The sequence below is a fragment of the Salvelinus namaycush genome, unplaced genomic scaffold (assembly GCF_016432855.1).
Source record: "Salvelinus namaycush isolate Seneca unplaced genomic scaffold, SaNama_1.0 Scaffold2229, whole genome shotgun sequence".
Taxonomy (NCBI): domain Eukaryota; kingdom Metazoa; phylum Chordata; class Actinopteri; order Salmoniformes; family Salmonidae; genus Salvelinus; species Salvelinus namaycush.
Window position 1 is genome coordinate 7,355 of NW_024059041.1, and position 20,686 is coordinate 28,040.

Sequence of the window (20,686 nt, forward strand, 5' to 3'; positions counted from 1 at the left end):
TTAACCTAGGAACACATGACCCAACTCCCTCAGCATTAACCTAGAAACACATGGCCATGGACCCAACTCCCTCAGCATTAACCTAGAAACACATGACCATGGACCCAACTCCCTCATCATTAACCTAGAAACACACGACCATGGACCCAACTCCCTCAGCATTAACCTAGAAACACACGACCACGGACCCAACTCCCTCAGCATTAACCTAGAAACACATGACCACGGACCCAACTCCCTCATCATTAACCTAGAAACACATGACCCAACTCCCTCAGCATTAACCTAGAAACACATGACCATGGACCCAACTCCCTCAGCATTAACCTAGAAACACATGACCATGGACCCAACTCCCTCAGTATTAACCTAGAAACACATGACCATGGACCCAACTCCCTCAGCATTAACCTAGAAACACATGACCATGGACCCAACTCCCTCAGCATTAACCTAGAAACACATGACCACGGACCCAACTCCCTCAGTATTAACCTAGAAACACATGACCATGGACCCAACTCCCTCAGCATTAACCTAGAAACACATGACCATGGACCCAACTCCCTCAGCATTAACCTAGAAACACATGACCATGGACCCAACTCCCTCAGCATTAACCTAGAAACACATGACCCAACTCCCTCAGCATTAACCTAGAAACACATGACCACGGACCCAACTCCCTCAGTATTAACCTAGAAACACATGACCATGGACCCAACTCCCTCAGCATTAACCTAGAAACACATGACCACGGACCCAACTCCCTCAGCATTAACCTAGAAACACATGACCATGGACCCAACTCCCTCAGCATTAACCTAGAAACACATGACCATGGACCCAACTCCCTCAGTATTAACCTAGAAACACATGACCCAACTCCCTCAGCATTAACCTAGAAACACATGACCATGGACCCAACTCCCTCAGCATTAACCTAGAAACACATGACCATGGACCCAACTCCCTCAGTATTAACCTAGAAACACATGACCACGGACCCAACTCCCTCAGCATTAACCTAGAAACACATGACCATGGACCCAACTCCCTCAGCATTAACCTAGAAACACATGACCATGGACCCAACTCCCTCAGCATTAACCTAGAAACACATGACCATGGACCCAACTCCCTCATCATTAACCTAGAAACACATGACCATGGACCCAACTCCCTCAGCATTAACCTAGGAACACATGACCATGGACCCAACTCCCTCAGCATTAACCTAGGAACACATGACCATGGACCCAACTCCCTCAGCATTAACCTAGGAACACATGACCATGGACCCAACTCCCTCAGTATTAACCTAGAAACACATGACCATGGACCCAACTCCCTCAGCATTAACCTAGAAACACATGACCACGGACCCAACTCCCTCAGCATTAACCTAGAAACACATGACCATGGACCCAACTCCCTCAGCATTAACCTAGAAACACATGACCAGGGACCCAACTCCCTCATCATTAACCTAGAAACACATGACCAGGGACCCAACTCACTCATCATTAACCTAGAAACACATGACCATGGACCCAACTCCCTCAGTATTAACCTAGGAACACATGACCCAACTCCCTCAGCATTAACCTAGAAACACATGACCATGGACCCAACTCCCTCAGTATTAACCTAGAAACACATGACCATGGACCCAACTCCCTCAGCATTTACCTAGAAACACATGACCCAACTCCCTCAGCATTAACCTAGAAACACATGACCACGGACCCAACTCCCTCAGCATTAACCTAGAAACACATGACCACGGACCCAACTCCCTCAGCATTAACCTAGAAACACATGACCACGGACCCAACTCCCTCATCATTAACCTAGAAACACATGACCATGGACCCAACTCCCTCAGCATTAACCTAGAAACACATGACCATGGACCCAACTCCCTCAGCATTAACCTAGAAACACATGACCATGGACCCAACTCCCTCAGCATTAACCTAGAAACACATGACCATGGACCCAACTCCCTCAGTATTAACCTAGAAACACATGACCATGGACCCAACTCCCTCAGCATTTACCTAGAAACACATGACCACGGACCCAACTCCCTCAGCATTAACCTAGAAACACATGACCATGGACCCAACTCCCTCAGCATTAACCTAGAAACACATGACCAGGGACCCAACTCCCTCATCATTAACCTAGAAACACATGACCATGGACCCAACTCCCTCAGCATTAACCTAGAAACACATGACCAGGGACCCAACTCCCTCATCATTAACCTAGAAACACATGACCATGGACCCAACTCCCTCAGTATTAACCTAGAAACACATGACCATGGACCCAACTCCCTCAGTATTAACCTAGGAACACATGACCCAACTCCCTCAGCATTAACCTAGAAACACATGACCATGGACCCAACTCCCTCAGCATTAACCTAGAAACACATGACCATGGACCCAACTCCCTCAGCATTAACCTAGAAACACATGACCATGGACCCAACTCCCTCAGCATTAACCTAGAAACACATGACCACGGACCCAACTCCCTCAGCATTAACCTAGAAACACATGACCATGGACCCAACTCCCTCAGCATTAACCTAGAAACACATGACCATGGACCCAACTCCCTCAGTATTAACCTAGAAACACATGACCATGGACCCAACTCCCTCAGCATTAACCTAGAAACACATGACCATGGACCCAACTCCCTCAGCATTAACCTAGAAACACATGACCATGGACCCAACTCCCTCAGCATTTACCTAGAAACACATGACCACGGACCCAACTCCCTCAGCATTAACCTAGAAACACATGACCATGGACCCAACTCCCTCAGCATTAACCTAGAAACACATGACCATGGACCCAACTCCCTCAGCATTTACCTAGAAACACATGACCACGGACCCAACTCCCTCAGTATTAACCTAGAAACACATGACCATGGACCCAACTCCCTCAGTATTAACCTAGAAACACATGACCATGGACCCAACTCCCTCAGCATTAACCTAGAAACACATGACCATGGACCCAACTCCCTCAGCATTAACCTAGAAACACATGACCATGGACCCAACTCCCTCAGCATTAACCTAGAAACACATGACCATGGAGCCAACTCCCTCACCATTAACCTAGAAACACATGACCATGGACCCAACTCCCTCAGCATTAACCTAGAAACACATGACCATGGAAAAGGAGGTTAAGGGTTAGAATTAATGTAGCAGGTTGGGAGAATGAGGTTAAGTTTAGGAAAAGGGTTAAAATGCTCTCACAGGTGCAGCCACACAAAACGGTCTTGAGTGGCAACAAATCTGCCCAATTAGCTGTTTGATTTCCATACACCCTCTTGTGTCGATACGCCCGTTTATGTTGACACACCCATGTTGAGTTGCAGGTATTTAGGGCCGCATGCTTCCCAGCCCAAACAGTTACGAAGAGATCGTACATATATTATATTATATATTAGGGTTAGGGGTAGGTATATATATATTATATTATATATCAGGACAACATTTTGAGATGTTTTTGTTCACACACCTACCAGGGGGTGTACACACACACACACACACACACACACACACACACACACACACACACACACCAGGGGGTGTACACACACACACACACACACCAGGGGGTGTACACACACACACACAAACACACACACACCAGGGGGTGTACACACACACACACACACACACACACACACACACACACACACACACACACACACACACACACACACACACACACACACACCAGGGGGTGTACACACACACACACACACCAGGGGGTGTACACACACACACACACAAACACACACACACCAGGGGGTGTACACACACACACACACACACACACACCTACCAGGGGGTGTACACACACACACACACACACACACACCTACCAGGGGGTGTACACACACACACACACCTACCAGGGGGTGTACACACACACACACACACACACACACCTACCAGGGGGTGTACACACACACACACACACACACACACACACACACACACACACACACACACACACACACACACACACACACACACACACCTACCAGGGGGTGTACACACACACACACACACACCTACCAGGGGGTGTACACACACACACACACACACACACACACACACCTACCAGGGGGTGTACACACACACACACCTACCAGGGGGTGTACACACACACACACACACACACACACACACACACACACACACACACACACACACACACACCTACCAGGGGGTGTACACACACACACACACACACACACACACACACACACACACACACACACACACACACACACACACACACACACACACACACACACACACACACACACACACACCAGGGGGTGTACACACACACACACACACCAGGGGGTGTACACACACACACACACACACAAACACACACACACCAGGGGGTGTACACACACACACACACACACACACCTACCAGGGGGTGTACACACACACACACACACACACACACACCTACCAGGGGGTGTACACACACACACACACACACACACACACACACACACACACACACACACACACACACACACACACACACTCACACCTACCAGGGGGTGTACACACACACACACACACACAACACACACACACACACCTACCAGGGGGTGTACACACACACACACACACAAACACACCTACCAGGGGGTGTACACACACACACACACACACACACACACACACACACACACACACACACACAGACACACACACAGACACACACACCTACCAGGGGGTGTACACACACACACACACACCTACCAGGGGGTGTACACACACACACACCTACCAGGGGGTGTACACACACACACCTACCAGGGGGTGTACACACACACACCTACCAGGGGGTACACACACACACACCTACCAGGGGGTGTAGGAAGCAGCGATGAAGAAGTAGATGGCCATTCTGTCACCCATGTGGAAACGCTGCTCCACTTTACTGTAGAGAGACACACAGTTAGTATACACAGTTATTATACACACACACACACACACATGTGACAAGTTTGCCAAAGCTACAGTCACATACCCAGGCAAGGTTGTTGGTCAGGGATTTGTCTGTCCCGTGGAAGCCAAGGTTCAGGCTGTGAAGCAGTTCCCACAGCCCTCCACAAAGAAAGAACTGATGCGCTTCCTGGGAATGGCGGGGTACTACCGTGCTTTTTGTAACTACTTTTCGGTAGTAGTGTCCCCCCTGACCAATCTGTTAAACTCAGCCTTGGCCTTCATCTGGTCCACCCAGTGTCAAGAGGCATTTGATGCAGTTAAGGCTCTTTTGTGTTTGGCACCTGTGTTGGCAGCACCAAATTTTGGGAAACCTTTCAAATTGCAGGTAGACGCCAGTCAAATCGGTGCTGGGGGCTGTGCTTCTCCAGGAGAATGACGACAAGGTTGAGTGTCCAGTCAGTTTCTTCTCCCGGAAATTTAATAAGTATCATAAAAACTATTCTGTAATTGAAAAGGAGGCTTTAGGTCTCATTTGGGCTTTACAGCACTTCGAGGTCTATGTTGGTTCTGGTTTGACCCCTTTAACTGTGTTCACTGACCCACAACCCACTTGTTCTTCTGAGGTCCCTGCTAAACCCCAACCAGCGCCTGATGCGTTGGGCTTTGTTCTTGCAACCTTTCAACCTTGATATTAGACACATTAGTGGTAAAGATAATATCATTGCTGATGCTCTGTCTCGTGCTCCTTTAACCTAGTTTGTATCTTTTCTCTGCTGACCCCTACGGGTCTCTGCTGACCCCTACGGGTCTCTGCTGACCCCTACGGGTCTCTGCTGACCCCTACGGGTCTCTGCTGACCCCTACAGGCTGTCTGCGCCTCTTTCCTCCTAAATTGCTCCCCAGGTACCAGGGCTGCTGAGTTTGAGGGGCGGACAGTCAGCCGGGGGACACGGGGCTACTGCTAGGAGCCGGGATCCTTTTTGTTTTTTTTGTTTTTGGGGAAATTTGGATTGTTTTGAATATGTTGGGTTGAGGGTGGGACCCTCATTTTAAGGAGGGGGGTGTCACGGCTCCTCCTCTGCAGTGCAGGGGCGGTTCCTCCTGCAGGCAGAGGAGGGTCGTTAGTGATTGGAGTCACCTGGGCTCAGGGTATAAAACTGCTTACTAATCACCTCTCTCTCTCTCTCTCTCTGCTCCTCCAGGTATGCTCATGATTTGTTTGTTCCTTTGTAGTTTTGCATAGTTTTCACTCATGTTCACACACACTTATTCACGCATCCATGCACTTTACATACACCTTACATTATAATACTTCCACACCTCATTCCTTTTTCTTAGTTTAAAGTTAATAGTTTTGTTTATAATAAAGAACACTTTTAATTGGCCTATACCTGTTGTTCGTGTCCCCTCATTTTTGTCACAGGCTATGAGCCGGCTTGTGACACGACCCAGGTACCTCTCAGCGCCTGTCCCACATCAGTTCACTCCCGTCACTCCGTCTCAGTCCCAATTCATTACGGAGGGTTTTAGTATCTCCGTTAGGAAGTAACGACCCAGTGCCGTTGAAGATCCTGTGACACAGGTACCTCTTGAGTCGTTTGCTGTAGTCTGTGTTACCCTTCTCTGCTGAGACTGATTCGGGGAATAGGTTTGAACACTCTGTCAGTTGCATTACATAACCTGAGGTTGGATACTGAACTAGTGAAAGGTGAGGTTGTTGTGGGGGGTGCGTCCTTCGTTGCCTGTTGAGGGTCTCGACGTTATTCCTCGGGAATAACTGGGCAGGTGAGCGTGTGTGGCCTGTCGTGTTTCCATCTCTAGTGGTTTCATCTAAGTCGTCACTTGTAGGGATTCCCGACGAGAGAGAGTTTTCCCAGAGGTGTTCTCTGCGTGCGCGGTGACGCCTTCCATGAGCCGTGGCGACCTGGTCACTGCGACCTGGTCACTGCGCCGGCTAACGGTGATGTTACAAAGAAATCTGGCACTACTTTTCCTGTGATCCCGTTATCTGTGCTCCGATTTAACAACGATCCAAAACAGACAAATAATGAAAAATGGTTTGATTATGACTGTAAATGTATAAGAAAAAAACATAGGAATATATCCAACCAGAAACACAGAGGGCCAGACAACCAGGATCTGCTCCTTCAGTATTGGGAAACACTAATGGAATCCAGACAGACTCTCAGAACATAGACAACCAGGATCTGCTCCTTCAGTATTGGGAAACACTAATGGAATCCAGACAGACTCTCAGAACATAGAGGACCAGGATCTGCTCCTTCAGTATTGGGAAACACTAATGGAATCCAGACAGACTCTCAGAACATAGAGGACCAGGATCTGCTCCTTCAGTATTGGGAAACACTAATGGAATCCAGACAGACTCTCAGAACATAGAGGACCAGGATCTGCTCCTTCAGTATTGGGAAACACTAATGGAATCCAGACAGACAACGTTTAAACACCAAATAATGCATGTAGAGCAGAATTAGGCCGATACCCGCTAATTATCATAATCCAGACAATCACCTAAAAGGAAGCGATTCCCAAACCTTCCATAACAAAGCCATCACCTACAGAGAGATGAACCTGGAGAAGAGTCCCCTAAGCAAGCTGGTCCTGCGGCTCTGTTCACAAACACAAACAGGGCCCCAGGACAGCAACACAATTAGACCCAACAACCAAATCATGTGAAAGCAAAAAGATATTTACTTTGGAAAGAATGAACAAAAAAACAGAACAAACTAGAATGCTCTTTGGCCATAAACAGAGAGTACACAGTGGCAGAATACCTGACCACTGTGACTGACCCTAAACAGAGAGTACACAGTGGCAGAATACCTGACCACTGTGACTGACCCTAAACAGAGAGTACACAGTGGCAGAATACCTGACCACTGTGACTGACCCTAAACAGAGAGTACACAGTGGCAGAATACCTGACCACTGTGACTGTCCCTAAACAGAGAGTACACAGTGGCAGAATACCTGACCACTGTGACTGACCCTAAACAGAGAGTACACAGTGGCAGAATACCTGACCACTGTGACTGACCCTAAACAGAGAGTACACAGTGGCAGAATACCTGACCACTGTGACTGACCCTAAACAGAGAGTACACAGTGGCAGAATACCTGACCACTGTGACTGACCCTAAACAGAGAGTCCACAGTGGCAGAATACCTGACCACTGTGACTGTCCCTAAACAGAGCGTACACAGTGGCAGAATACTTGACCACTGTGACTGACCCTAAACAGAGAGTACACAGTGGCAGAATACCTGACCACTGTGACTGTCCCTAAACAGAGAGTACACAGTGGCAGAATACCTGACCACTGTGACTGGCCCTAAACAGAGAGTACACAGTGGCAGAATACCTGACCACTGTGACTGACCCTAAACAGAGAGTACACAGTGGCAGAATACCTGACCACTGTGACTGTCCCTAAACAGAGCGTACACAGTGGCAGAATACCTGACCACTGTGACTGACCCTAAACAGAGAGTCCACAGTGGCAGAATACCTGACCACTGTGACTGACCCTAAACAGAGAGTACACAGTGGCAGAATACCTGACCACTGTGACTGACCCTAAACAGAGAGTACACAGTGGCAGAATACCTGACCACTGTGACTGACCCTAAACAGAGAGTACACAGTGGCAGAATACCTGACCACTGTGACTGACCCTAAACAGAGAGTACACAGTGGCAGAACACCTGACCACTGTGACTGACCCTAAACAGAGAGTACACAGTGGCAGAATACCTGACCACTGTGACTGGCCCTAAACAGAGAGTACACAGTGGCAGAATACCTGACCACTGTGACTGACCCTAAACAGAGAGTACACAGTGGCAGAATACCTGACCACTGTGACTGACCCAAAATGAACAGAAACTTTGACTATGTACTGTGAGCATAGCCTTGCTATTGAGAAAGGCCTCCGTAGACAGACATGGCTCTCAAGAGAAGACAGGCTATGTGCACACTGCCCACAAAATGAGGTGGAAACTGAGTTGTACTTCCTAACCTCCTGCTAAATGTATGACCATATTAGAGACACATATTTACCTCAGATTATTCAGACCCACAAAGAATTAAAAAACAAATCCAAGTTTGATAAACTCCCATATCTACTGGGTGAAATACCACAGTGTCCATCACAGCAGCAAGATGTGTGACCTGTTGTCACAAGAAAAGGGCAACCAGTGAAGAACAAACACCATTGTAAATACAACCCATATTTATGTTTATTTATTTTCCCTTTTGTACTTTATCTATTTACACATCGTTACAACACTGTAAATATACATAATATGATATTTGAAATGTCTCTATTCCTTTGCAACTTTTGTGAGTGTAATGTTTACTGTTCAGTTTTTCAATTTCATCTATTTCACTTGCTTTGGCAATGTAAACATATGTTTCCCACACCAATAAAGTCCCTTAAATTGGATTTGAAAATGAGATAAAGACAGAGATACTAACAGGAGGTGTCTGACCAGAAATACTAACAGGAGGTGTCTGACCAGAGATACTAAGAGGAGGTGTCTGACCAGAGGTACTAACCGGAGGTGTCTGACCAGAGATACTAACCGGAGGTGTCTGACCAGAAATACTAACAGGAGGTGTCTGACCAGAGATACTAACAGGAGGTGTCTGACCAGAGGTACTAACCGGAGGTGTCTGACCAGAGATACTAACCGGAGGTGTCTGACCAGAGATATTAACCGGAGGTGTCTGACCAGAGATACTAACCGGAGGTGTCTGACCAGAGATACTAACCGGAGGTGTCTGACCAGAGATACTAACAGGAGGTGTCTGACCAGAGGTACTAACCGGAGGTGTCTGACCAGAGATACTAACAGGAGGTGTCTGACCAGAGATACTAACAGGAGGTGTCTGACCAGAGATACTAACAGGAGGTGTCTGACCAGAGATATTAACAGGAGGTGTCTGACCAGAAATACTAACAGGAGGTGTCTGACCAGAAATACTAACAGGAGGTGTCTGACCAGAGATACTAACAGGAGGTGTCTGACCAGAGATACTAACAGGAGGTGTCTGACCAGAGATACTAACCGGAGGTGTCTGACCAGAGATACTAACAGGAGGTGTCTGACCAGAGATACTAACCGGAGGTGTCTGACCAGAGATACTAACAGGAGGTGTCTGACCAGAGATACTAACAGGAGGTGTCTGACCAGAGATACTAACAGGAGGTGTCTGACCAGAGATACTAACAGGAGGTGTCTGACCAGAGGTACTAACAGGAGGTGTCTGACCAGAGATACTAACAGGAGGTGTCTGACCAGAGATACTAACAGGAGGTGTCTGACCAGAGATATTAACAGGAGGTGTCTGACCAGAGATACTAACCGGAGGTGTCTGACCAGAGATACTAACCGGAGGTGTCTGACCAGAGATACTAACAGGAGGTGTCTGACCAGAGATAATAACCGGAGGTGTCTGACCAGAGATACTAACCGGAGGTGTCTGACCAGAGATACTAACCGGAGGTGTCTGACCAGAGATACTAACAGGAGGTGTCTGACCAGAGGTACTAACCGGAGGTGTCTGACCAGAGATACTAACCGGAGGTGTCTGACCAGAGATACTAACAGGAGGTGTCTGACCAGAGGTACTAACCGGAGGTGTCTGACCAGAGGTACTAACCGGAGGTGTCTGACCAGAGATACTAACCGGAGGTGTCTGACCAGAGATACTAACCGGAGGTGTCTGACCAGAGATACTAACAGGAGGTGTCTGACCAGAGATACTAACAGGAGGTGTCTGACCAGAGGTACTAACCGGAGGTGTCTGACCAGAGGTACTAACCGGAGGTGTCTGACCAGAGATACTAACCGGAGGTGTCTGACCAGAGATACTAACCGGAGGTGTCTGACCAGAGATACTAACCGGAGGTGTCTGACCAGAGATACTAACCGGAGGTGTCTGACCAGAGATACTAACCGGAGGTGTCTGACCAGAGATACTAACCGGAGGTGTCTGACCAGAGATACTAACCGGAGGTGTCTGACCAGAGATACTAACAGGAGGTGTCTGACCAGAGATATTAACAGGAGGTGTCTGATACTAACCGGAGGTGTCTGATACTAACCAGAGGTGTCTGATACTAACCAGAGGTGTCTGATCTTCCAGGCCACGGTGTGAAACAGAGATACTAACCGAAGGTGTCTGATACTAACCGGAGGTGTCTGATCTTCCAGGCCACGGTGTGAAACAGAGATACTAACCGGAGTTGTCTGATCTTCCAGACCACAGTGTGAAACAGAGATACTAACCGGAGGTGTCTGATCTTCCAGGCCACGGTGTGAAACAGAGATACTAACCAGAGGTGTCTGATCTTCCAGGCCACGGTGTGAAACAGAGAGACTAACCGGAGGTGTCTGACCAGAGATACTAACCGAAGGTGTCTGATCTTCCAGGCTACGGTTTGAAACAGAGAGACTAACCGGAGGTGTCTGATACTAACCGGTGTCTGATCTTCCAGACCACGGTGTGAAACAGAGATACTAACCGGAGGTGTCTGATACTAACCGGAGGTGTCTGATCTTCCAGACCACGGTGTGAAACAGAGATACTAACCGGAGGTGTCTGATACTAACCAGAGGTGTCTGATCTTCCAGACCACGGTGTGAAACAGAGATACTAACCGGAGGTGTCTGATCTTCCAGGCCACGGTGTGAAACAGAGATACTAACCAGAGGTGTCTGATACTAACCGGAGGTGTCTGACACTAACCGGAGGTGTCTGATACTAACCGGAGGTGTCTGATACTAACCAGAGGTGTCTGATACTAACCAGAGGTGTCTGATACTAACCAGAGGTGTCTGATCTTCCAGGCCACGGTGTGAAACAGAGATACTAACCGGAGGTGTCTGATGCTAACCGGAGGTGTCTGATCTTCCAGACCACGGTGTGAAACAGAGATACTAACCGGAGGTGTCTGATCTTCCAGGCCACGGTGTGAAACAGAGAGACTAACCGGAGGTGTCTGACCAGAGATACTAACCGAAGGTGTCTGATCTTCCAGGCCACGGTGTGAAACAGAGAGACTAACCGGAGGTGTCTGATACTAACCGGTGTCTGATCTTCCAGACCACGGTGTGAAACAGAGATACTAACCGGAGGTGTCTGATACTAACCGGAGGTGTCTGATCTTCCAGACCACGGTGTGAAACAGAGATACTAACCGGAGGTGTCTGATCTTCCAGGCCACGGTGTGAAACAGAGATACTAACCAGAGGTGTCTGATACTAACCGGAGGTGTCTGATCTTCCAGACCACGGTGTGAAACAGAGATACTAACCGGAGGTGTCTGATCTTCCAGGCCACGGTGTGAAACAGAGATACTAACCGGAGGTGTCTGACCAGAGATACTAACCGGAGGTGTCTGATACTAACCGGAGGTGTCTGATCAGAGATACTAACCGGAGGTGTCTGATACTAACCGGAGGTGTCTGACCAGAGATACTAACCGAAGGTGTCTGATCTTCCAGGCCACGGTGTGAAACAGAGAGACTAACCGGAGGTCTCTGACCAGAGATACTAACCGGAGGTGTCTGATACTAACCGGAGGTGTCTGACCAGAGATACTAACCGAAGGTGTCTGATCTTCCAGGCCACGGTGTGAAACAGAGAGACTAACCGGAGGTGTCTGATCTTCCAGACCACGGTGTGAAACAGAGATACTAACCTGAGGTGTCTGATCTTCCAGACCACGGTGTGAAACAGAGATACTAACCGGAGGTGTCTGATCTTCCAGACCACGGTGTGAAACAGAGATACTAACCTGAGGTGTCTGATCTTCCAGACCACGGTGTGAAACAGAGATACTAACCGGAGGTGTCTGATCTTCCAGACCACGGTGTGAAACAGAGATACTAACCTGAGGTGTCTGATCTTCCAGACCACGGTGTGAAACAGAGATACTAACCGGAGGTGTCTGATACTAACCGGAGGTGTCTGATCAGAGATACTAACCGGAGGTGTCTGATACTAACCGGAGGTGTCTGATCAGAGATACTAACCGGAGGTGTCTGATCTTCCAGGCCACGGTGTGAAACAGAGATACTAACCGGAGGTCTCTGACCAGAGATACTAACCGGAGGTGTCTGATACTAACCGGAGGTGTCTGATCAGAGATACTAACCGGAGGTGTCTGATCTTCCAGGCCACGGTGTGAAACAGAGATACTAACCTGAGGTGTCTGATCTTCCAGACCACGGTGTGAAACAGAGATACTAACCGGAGGTGTCTGATACTAACCGGAGGTGTCTGATCAGAGATACTAACCGGAGGTGTCTGATACTAACCGGAGGTGTCTGATCAGAGATACTAACCGGAGGTGTCTGATCTTCCAGGCCACGGTGTGAAACAGAGATACTAACCGGAGGTCTCTGACCAGAGATACTAACCGGAGGTGTCTGATACTAACCGGAGGTGTCTGACCAGAGATACTAACCGGAGGTGTCTGACCAGAGATACTAACCGGAGGTGTCTGACCAGAGATACTAACCGGAGGTGTCTGATACTAACCGGAGGTGTCTGACCAGAGATACTAACCGGAGGTGTCTGATACTAACCGGAGGTGTCTGACCAGAGATACTAACCGGAGGTGTCTGACCAGAGATACTAACCGGAGGTGTCTGATACTAACCGGAGGTGTCTGACCAGAGATACTAACCGGAGGTGTCTGACCAGAGATACTAACCGGAGGTGTCTGATCTTCCAGGCCACGGTGTGAAACAGAGTGGAGGAGATGAATAGACCACTAAGCCCCGCTCCGTACAACCAGGCAGCAGCAGCCTGCCATTGGTCCACAGACAGGAAGTAGAGTACAGACCCGCCCACCAGGCTGGGGATGATCCAGAGCTGTGGAGGATCATGGGTAAACAAGGCATTATGGGTAGAACCAGGCACAGCAGGGTGAACAGCAGCTGTGTCTCCAGAGATAAGAGATGAATCTGTAGACAGGTTGTGTGTGTAACTCACTCCATGTGTGGCGCAGTTGGCAGCGTGTTCGTAGTCAGTAGGCTGGTATCTCCTACTGGATGGAACTCTGCCATTCATGAACCTGGAACACACAGGATACTGACTGGACATGTTTTATGTGTCTCCTGGCCTCTATAAGGCTGGTATCTCCTACTGGATGGAACTCTGCCATTCATGAACCTGGAACACACAGGATACTGACTGGACATGTTTTATGTGTCTCCTGGCCTCTATAAGTCGTGTCAGACTCCTGGCCTCTATAAGTAGTGTCAGACTCCTGGCCTCAATAAGTAGTGTCAGACTCCTGGCCTCTATAAGTAGTGTCATACTCCTGGCCTCTATAAGTAGTGTCAGACTCCTGGCCTCAATAAGTAGTGTCATACTCCTGGCCTCTATAAGTAGTGTCAGACTCCTGGCCTCAATAAGTAGTGTCAGACTCCTGGCCTCAATAAGTAGTGTCATACTCCTGGCCTCTATAAGTAGTGTCATACTCCTGGTCTCAATAAGTAGTGTCAGACTCCTGGCCTCAATAAGTAGTGTCATACTCCTGGCCTCTATAAGTAGTGTCATACTCCTGGTCTCAATAAGTAGTGTCAGACTCCTGGCCTCTATAAGTAGTGTCATACTCCTGGCCTCTATAAGTAGTGTCAGACTCCTGGCCTCAATAAGTAGTGTCAGACTCCTGGCCTCAATAAGTAGTGTCAGACTCCTGGCCTCTATAAGTCGTGTCAGACTCCTGGCCTCTATAAGTAGTGTCAGACTCCTGGCCTCTATAAGTCGTGTCAGACACTGCTGTGCTCTGACATCCACGTTAAAACCTTACTTGCTAGTGTGTGTGTGTGTGTGTGTGTGTGTGTGTGTGTGTGTGTGTGTGTGTGTGTGTGTGTGTGTGTGTGTGTGTGTGTGTGTGTGTGTGTGTGTGTGTGTGTGTGTGTGTGTGTGTGTGTCTGTCTTTAATCAGCAGTAAATCTCTCAATCCCGGTTTACAGAGAGAGGCACATCTGGACATGTTATGAAACCACATTTCAGAAGTCAACACACACGCGGCAGGGTTCAGGGTAGTGCTGCTGGACGCCAGGTCAGGTTATACACACACATGACAGGTTATCTGATTCCAGGGTCCCTCAGGCCTAGCAGAAGCTGTGTGACAGGGTAAGGTTCAGGGTAGTGCTGCTGGACGCCAGGTCAGGTTATCTGATTCCAGGGTCCCTCAGGCCTAGCAGAAGCTGTGTGACAGGGTAAGGTTCAGGGTAGTACTGATCTCCCCCTCCAACTCTGCCTATATCTCTCCCTATATCTCCCCCTCCATCTCTCCCTATATCTCCCCCTCCAACTCTGCCTATATCTCCCCCTCCAACTCTCCCTATATCTCACCCTCCAACTCTCCCTATATCTCACCCTCCAACTCTCCCTATATCTCCCCCTCCAACTCTGCCTATATCTCCCCCTCCAACTCTCCCTATATCTCCGCCTCCAACTCTCCCTATATCTCCCCCTCCAACTCTCCCTATATCTCCCCCTCCAACTCTGCCTATATCTCCTCCTCCAACTCTCCCTATATCTCCCCCTCCAACTCTCCCTATATCTCCCCCTCCAACTCTGCCTATATCTCCCCCTCCAACTCTGCCTATATCTCCCCCTCCAACTCTCCCTATATCTCCGCCTCCAACTCTCCCTATATCTCCGCCTCCAACTCTCCCTATATCTCCCCCTCCAACTCTCCCTATATCTCCCCTCCAACTCTCCCTATATCTCCGCCTCCAACTCTGCCTATATCTCCCCCTCCAACTCTGCCTATATCTCCCCCTCCAACTCTCCCTATATCTCCCCCTCCAACTCTGCCTATATCTCCTCCTCCAACTCTGCCTATATCTCCGCCTCCAACTCTGCCTATATCTCCCCCTCCAACTCTCCCTATATCTCCGCCTCCAACTCTGCCTATATCTCCCCCTCCAACTCTCCCTATATCTCCCCCTCCAACTCTCCCTATATCTCCCCCTCCAACTCTCCCTATATCTCCCCTCCAACTGCCTGCATCGCTCCCTCTCTCTACCTCCATCTTCCCCCTCTTTTTCTCTCCCTACTCTCTTCCTCTCTCTTCCTGTCTTTCTCTATCATTAGTGTGAGCGGCCAAGGCTGATCTGACGACCCTCCTATGGTATCAACGTTATAATGGAGCACACACACTAGGGGGGTGGCTGTGTCCACCTCGGCTGGGCTTGAACTTTCACCTGCTCTCTCTCTCTCACATTCTGCTTGTTGCGTTAGAATGGGAACCTATAATCTGTACCAGTGAACAGAATGTTAGTAACGCTGAATATCAGACGTCTGATCCACTAGATCTTTAAATCTAAGAGGATCGGTTTCTGAATCCTGCTAGTGGCAAGACACACACACTCACACACACACACACACACACACACACACACACACACACACACACACACACACACACACACACACACACACACACTTGTCCCCAAGCGCATCGGTGCACATGGCTTCACATCAGCTATCAGACACCTAACCCCAACCTAACTCCAACCATCAACCAACCTAACTCCAACCGTCAACTAACCCAACCCCAACCGTCAACCAACCCCAACCGTCAACCAACCTAACTCCAACCGTCAACTAACCCAACCCCAACCGTCAACCAACCTAACTCCAACCGTCAACTAACCCAACCCCAACCGTCAACCAACCCCAACCATCAACCAACCCAACCCCAACCATCAACCAACCCAACCCCAAACATCAACCAACCCAACCCCAAACATCAACCAACCTAACCCCAACCGTCAACCAACCTAACCCCAAACATCAACCAACCTAACCCCAACCGTCAACCAACCTAACCCCAACCGTCAACCAACCTAACCCCAACCGTCAACCAACCCAACCCCAAACATCAACCAACCCAACCCCAACCGTCAACCAACCTAACCCCAACCGTCAACCAACCTAACCCCAACCGTCAACCAACCTAACCCCAACCGTCAACCAACCTAACCCCAACCGTCAACCAACCTAACCCCAACCAACCTAACTCCAACCATCAACCAACCCAACCCCAACCGTCAACCAACCCAACCCCAACCGTCAACCAACCTAACCCCAACCGTCAACCAACCTAACCCCAACCGTCAACCAACCCAACCCCAACTGTCAACCAACCCGACCCCAACCGTCAACCAACCCGACCCCAACCGTCAACTAACCCAACCCCAACCGTCAACCAACCTAACCCCAACCATTAACCAACCTAACCCCAACCGTCAACCAACCTAACTCCAACCGTCAACTAACCCAACCCCAACCGTCAACCAACCCCAACCGTCAACCAACCCCAACCGTCAACCAACCTAACTCCAACCGTCAACTAACACAACCCCAACCATCAACCAACCCCAACCGTCAACCAACCCCAACCGTCAACCAACCTAACCTCAACCAACCCAACCCCAACCGTCAACCAACCCAACCCCAACCGTCAACTAACCCAACCCCAACCGTCAACCAACCCCAACCGTCAACCAACCTAACCTCAACCAACCCAACCCCAACCGTCAACCAACCCAACCCCAACCGTCAACTAACCCAACCCCAACCATCAACTACCCCAACCCCAACCATCAACTAACCCAACCCCAACCATCAACCAACCTAACTCCAACCGTCAACTAACCCAACCCCAACCGTCAACCAACCCCAACCGTCAACCAACCTAACCTCAACCAACCCAACCCCAACCGTCAACCAACCCAACCCCAACCGTCAACTAACCCAACCCCAACCGTCAACCAACCTAACTCCAACCGTCAACCAACCCAACCCCAACCGTCAACTAACCCAACCCCAACCAACCCAACCCCAACCGTCAACCAACCTAACTCCAACCGTCAACTAACCCAACCATTAACCAACCTAACCTCAACCAACCCAACCCCAACCGTCAACCAACCTAACCCCAACCGTCAACCGACTAACCGACAAACCGACAAACAATAATATTAGTTAAGTAGTTCAATAAACTGTCACTTTATCAGAGAAATATGAATTCCTCTGTCTAGAATAATATTCTGCCTACCTTCCATATCGGCTCTTCTTAAAGTCCATACCGGCGCCAACATGTATTTATCTGTTTCACTCGCCCCCGTTACTGTTCTCAACTAGCGAGGTCGCAACGGGTTTCCCTGTGCGTCTGAACACAAACAGGAGGGAGGGAGGGAGGGACTCACATACTCTGGTTATTATCTATCCTGATTGACTAGTCACTTTTACCCCTACCAACTCAGAGAGGCCGCTGCTTACATTAAGACCCAATCACGGGCCACTTTAATAAATGGATCACTTGTCACGTTATACAATGCCACTCTAAATAACGCCCCTTTAATAATGTCTACATATCTTACATTACTCATATCATATGTATTTACTGTATTTTATACCATCTACTGCACCTTGTCTATGCCGCTCATCCATATATTCTATGTACATATTCTCTTTCACCCCTTTAGATGTGTGTGTATTAGGTAGTTGTTGGGGATTATTAGATTACTTGTTAGATATTACTGCACTGTCGGAACTAGAAGCACAAGCATTTCGCTACATTAACATCTGCTAACCATGTTTTGATTTGATTTGATTTGACTATTTCCTTTTTTTATTTCTCAAATATGTCTAACTTTTTAACTCTGTTTTGCCAAAAGGCACCTAAAGACTCTCAGACCATGAGAAACAAGATTCTCTGGTCTGATGAAACCCAGATTGAACTTTTTGGCCTGAACGCCAATCATCACGTCTGTAGGAAACATGGAACCATCCCTACGGTGAAGCATGGTGGTGGCAGCATCATGCTGTGGGGATGTTTTTCAGAGACAGGGACTGGGAGACTAGTCAGGATCGAGGGAAAGATGAATGGAGCAAAGTACAGAGAGATCCTTGCTGAAAACCTGATCCATGGAAGGCGAAGGTTCACCTTCCAACAGGACAACGACCCTAAGCACACAGCCAAGACAACGCAGGAGTGGCTTCGAGACAAGTCTCTGAATGTCCTTGAGTGGCCCAACCAGAGCCCGGACTTGAACCCGATCGAACACCACTGGAGAGACCTGAAAATAGCTGTGCAGCAACGCTCCCCATCCAACCTGACAGAGATTGAGAGGATCTGCAGAGAGGAATTGGAGAAACTCCCCAAATACAGGTGTGCTAAGCTTGTAGTGTCATACCCAAGAAGACTCGAGGATGTAATCGCTGCCAAAGGTGCTTCAACAAAGTACTGAGTAAAAGGTCTGAATACTTATCACATTTACATATTTCAGTTTTCTTTTTAATAAATTTGCCAAAAAATTCTAAAAACCTCTTTTTGCTTTGTCATTATGGGGTATTGTGTGTAGATTGATGAGGGGGAAAAAAGATTTAATACATTTTAGAATAAGGCTGTAACGTAACAAACTGTGGAAAAAGCTTCTTACTTTTGAAAAATGTTGCATTGTAGGTAAAGGGCTTGTATGCAAGCATTTCACGGTACGGTTGTATTCAAGGCATGTGACAAATACAATTTGATTTGAGTACATTAACTTGACAACAACGGGCGGATATGTTGTGTCTTGTGTATGAAATTATGAAAATGTATGTTGTCAGACTGCGCCATCTCCTGGTGACAAGTACGGCAGCATATCAATAATATCAATAGTATAGCCACAGCCACAGAACAATGAGACAGATATTTCACCGGATGTGTAAATATGAAGCATCCGGTTGGCGTTTCCACTCACTATCAAATATGGCGATGAGAGGGAGCACAGTGGCCGCCAGTGTGCTTCCTAACGGAAATCTCTGCCCACCTCCTTGCTTGTTCTGCCCACTATGATTAATATGTTCCCATTGGAAACGACAGGCTCTGGTCTATCTTGGGTTAGTATATAAAATCTTTGGTATAACGGTGGTCGTTGAACAGATTATTGTTTCAACTGAAACGAGATTCCGATAAATTATAGATTTTTGAGACGTTCCCATTAAGTGATTGTCATTTACAACACGTAAAACGTATCTTCCATCCCCATTCACAACCGTAAACCAAACCTTATGAAATGGTAGGACGGTCCCTTTAAAAACCTGTCGCAAAACCCTGTCACCGCCCATGCGCAGAGAGAGGGGGCAACAGCGACGGACAAAACAACAACAACCGTTGGAACAACGGAAGAGCGAGATGGCTCCATGAATACAGGCAAACTTCCTTCTTCCCCAGTTACTATCCACAACCGACCCGACTGCTGCTTTCTCACAAGGCTTGATTAGATGGTGCCGGGCCCATGAACTTGGCTAGTCAGAGCGGGGAGACCGGCTGTAGCCAGCTCCTCTTCGCCAACTTTAACCAGGACAACACGTAAGGAAGGCCGGGGGAAGGGGAGAGGGTGGCCTTAACCGTTACATGATACTCGCAGCGGTTTTAACGTTTTTTATCGGAGTAGGTGAGGGTTCCCAGGCATCTGTATCGCGACGGAGAGAGATGCTAGTTAGCTAACTGACAAGCTGTCTGATCACGTTGCCTACTATAGCATCCGTGTCGTCAGCCAGCTAAAACGCTACCGTTAGCCAGCTAGCTAGCTAAAGTGCCTGGATAAGCAAGA

The 20,686-nt window shown here is 48.4% G+C and overlaps 1 protein-coding gene across 1 annotated transcript; it reads right to left on the reverse strand.

Moving 5' to 3' along the window:
* Positions 1-3,141: 3,141 nt before the first annotated feature.
* LOC120038499 (monocyte to macrophage differentiation factor 2-like) lies at positions 3,142-18,277 on the reverse strand (the record flags this gene model as incomplete). Its single annotated transcript, XM_038984221.1, has 5 exons — positions 18,142-18,277; positions 14,052-14,133; positions 13,771-13,931; positions 4,941-5,015; positions 3,142-3,190 (listed from the first exon to the last, which is right to left on the reverse strand). Coding segments are annotated over exons 1-5 (396 nt in total), but the record flags the coding sequence as incomplete, so codon positions are not given.
* Positions 18,278-20,686: the final 2,409 nt, after the last annotated feature.